This window comes from Drosophila albomicans, chromosome 3, assembly GCF_009650485.2.
Source record: "Drosophila albomicans strain 15112-1751.03 chromosome 3, ASM965048v2, whole genome shotgun sequence".
Lineage (NCBI taxonomy): Eukaryota > Metazoa > Arthropoda > Insecta > Diptera > Drosophilidae > Drosophila > Drosophila albomicans.
In genome coordinates, this window is record NC_047629.2 from 54789808 (window position 1) to 54791005 (window position 1198).

The window sequence follows — 1198 nt, forward strand, 5'->3', positions numbered from 1 at the left end:
ATGAATGTGGTACCAGATTCTCTGTCGAGAGTGAATGAAGATGGCGTGGCTGCCATAGACTTACGACAGGGTTTAATTGTGGATTTAGACTCGCCACATTTCAAGTCTCAAGAGTACTTGGAGTTGCTCGATAGCGTAAAAGCTAATAGTACAAATTTTCCGGATTTAAAAGTTGATAGTGGCTACGTGTATCGTAAGGCCGAGCATTTGACAGGAGAGCAGATTCACGATGAGTATGCCTGGAAACTCTGGATACCAAAAGAATTGGTCCCTGAAATTCTTTTCCAGTCGCATGACAGTCCTTTGTGCTCACATGGTGGTATCCACAAAACCATCGAAAGAGTGAGGAGATATTATTTCTGGCCTGGTCTCGTTTCTGATGTTAAAGCTTACATCAACGCTTGTGAAGTTTGTAAAACTACGAAAGCACCAAATCATGCTCTGAGACCTCCTTTGGGTAAAGCTCCTGAAAGTCAGCGGTTTTTCCAACGCCTTTTTATTGACTTTCTTGGACCGTATCCCCGATCAAGGAGTGGAAATATTGGAATATTTATAGTACTAGATCATTTCTCAAAATATGTTTTCCTTAAGCCAGTAAAAAAAATAAACGCGGCTCTCGTAATTAAATATCTGGAAGGAGAACTATTCATGACTTTCGGCGTTCCAGAAACTATTGTCTCTGACAATGGATCGCAGTTTCGCTCTGAGGCGTTTGAAAAGCTCTTGAAACAGTATGGAGTAAAACAAATGTTCACCGCTGTTCATTCCCCTCAAGCGAATGCATCCGAACGAGTTAATCGCTCGGTAATTTCGGGAATAAGAGCTTACTTGCGTCCAGATCAAAAGGATTGGGACGAAAGCTTAAGCAAAATATGCTGTGCTTTGAGATCGTCCGTGCATTCGAGCATCGGTACTTCTCCATATTACATGGCTTTCGGTCAGCACATGATTACATCTGGGTCGACATATGCATTACTTAGTAAGCTAAACATGTTGGATGATCGATCATTAGTATTTAATCGACAGGACTCTTTTGATTTGATCCGTAAGAATGCATGTAAGCTGATGCAACTGAAGCATGATGTGAACGAGAAGCGTTACAATTTGCGGTCAAAGAATAATAACTTTCGCGCCTGGACAAGAAGTGTTCCGTCGAAATTTCAAGCAAAGTTGCTTCCAGACTGGCTATAATGCAAAG

At 41.6% G+C, this 1198-nt stretch overlaps 1 protein-coding gene across 1 annotated transcript; it reads left to right on the forward strand.

Annotated features, from left to right (window-relative positions):
- Positions 1-1191, forward strand: LOC127565425 (uncharacterized). Its single transcript, XM_052003622.1, has 2 exons — positions 1-319; positions 668-1191. Exons 1-2 carry the CDS (start codon positions 1-3, stop codon positions 1189-1191), a joined length of 843 nt encoding a protein of 280 aa, XP_051859582.1.
- The last annotated feature ends 7 nt before the right edge of the window (positions 1192-1198 follow it).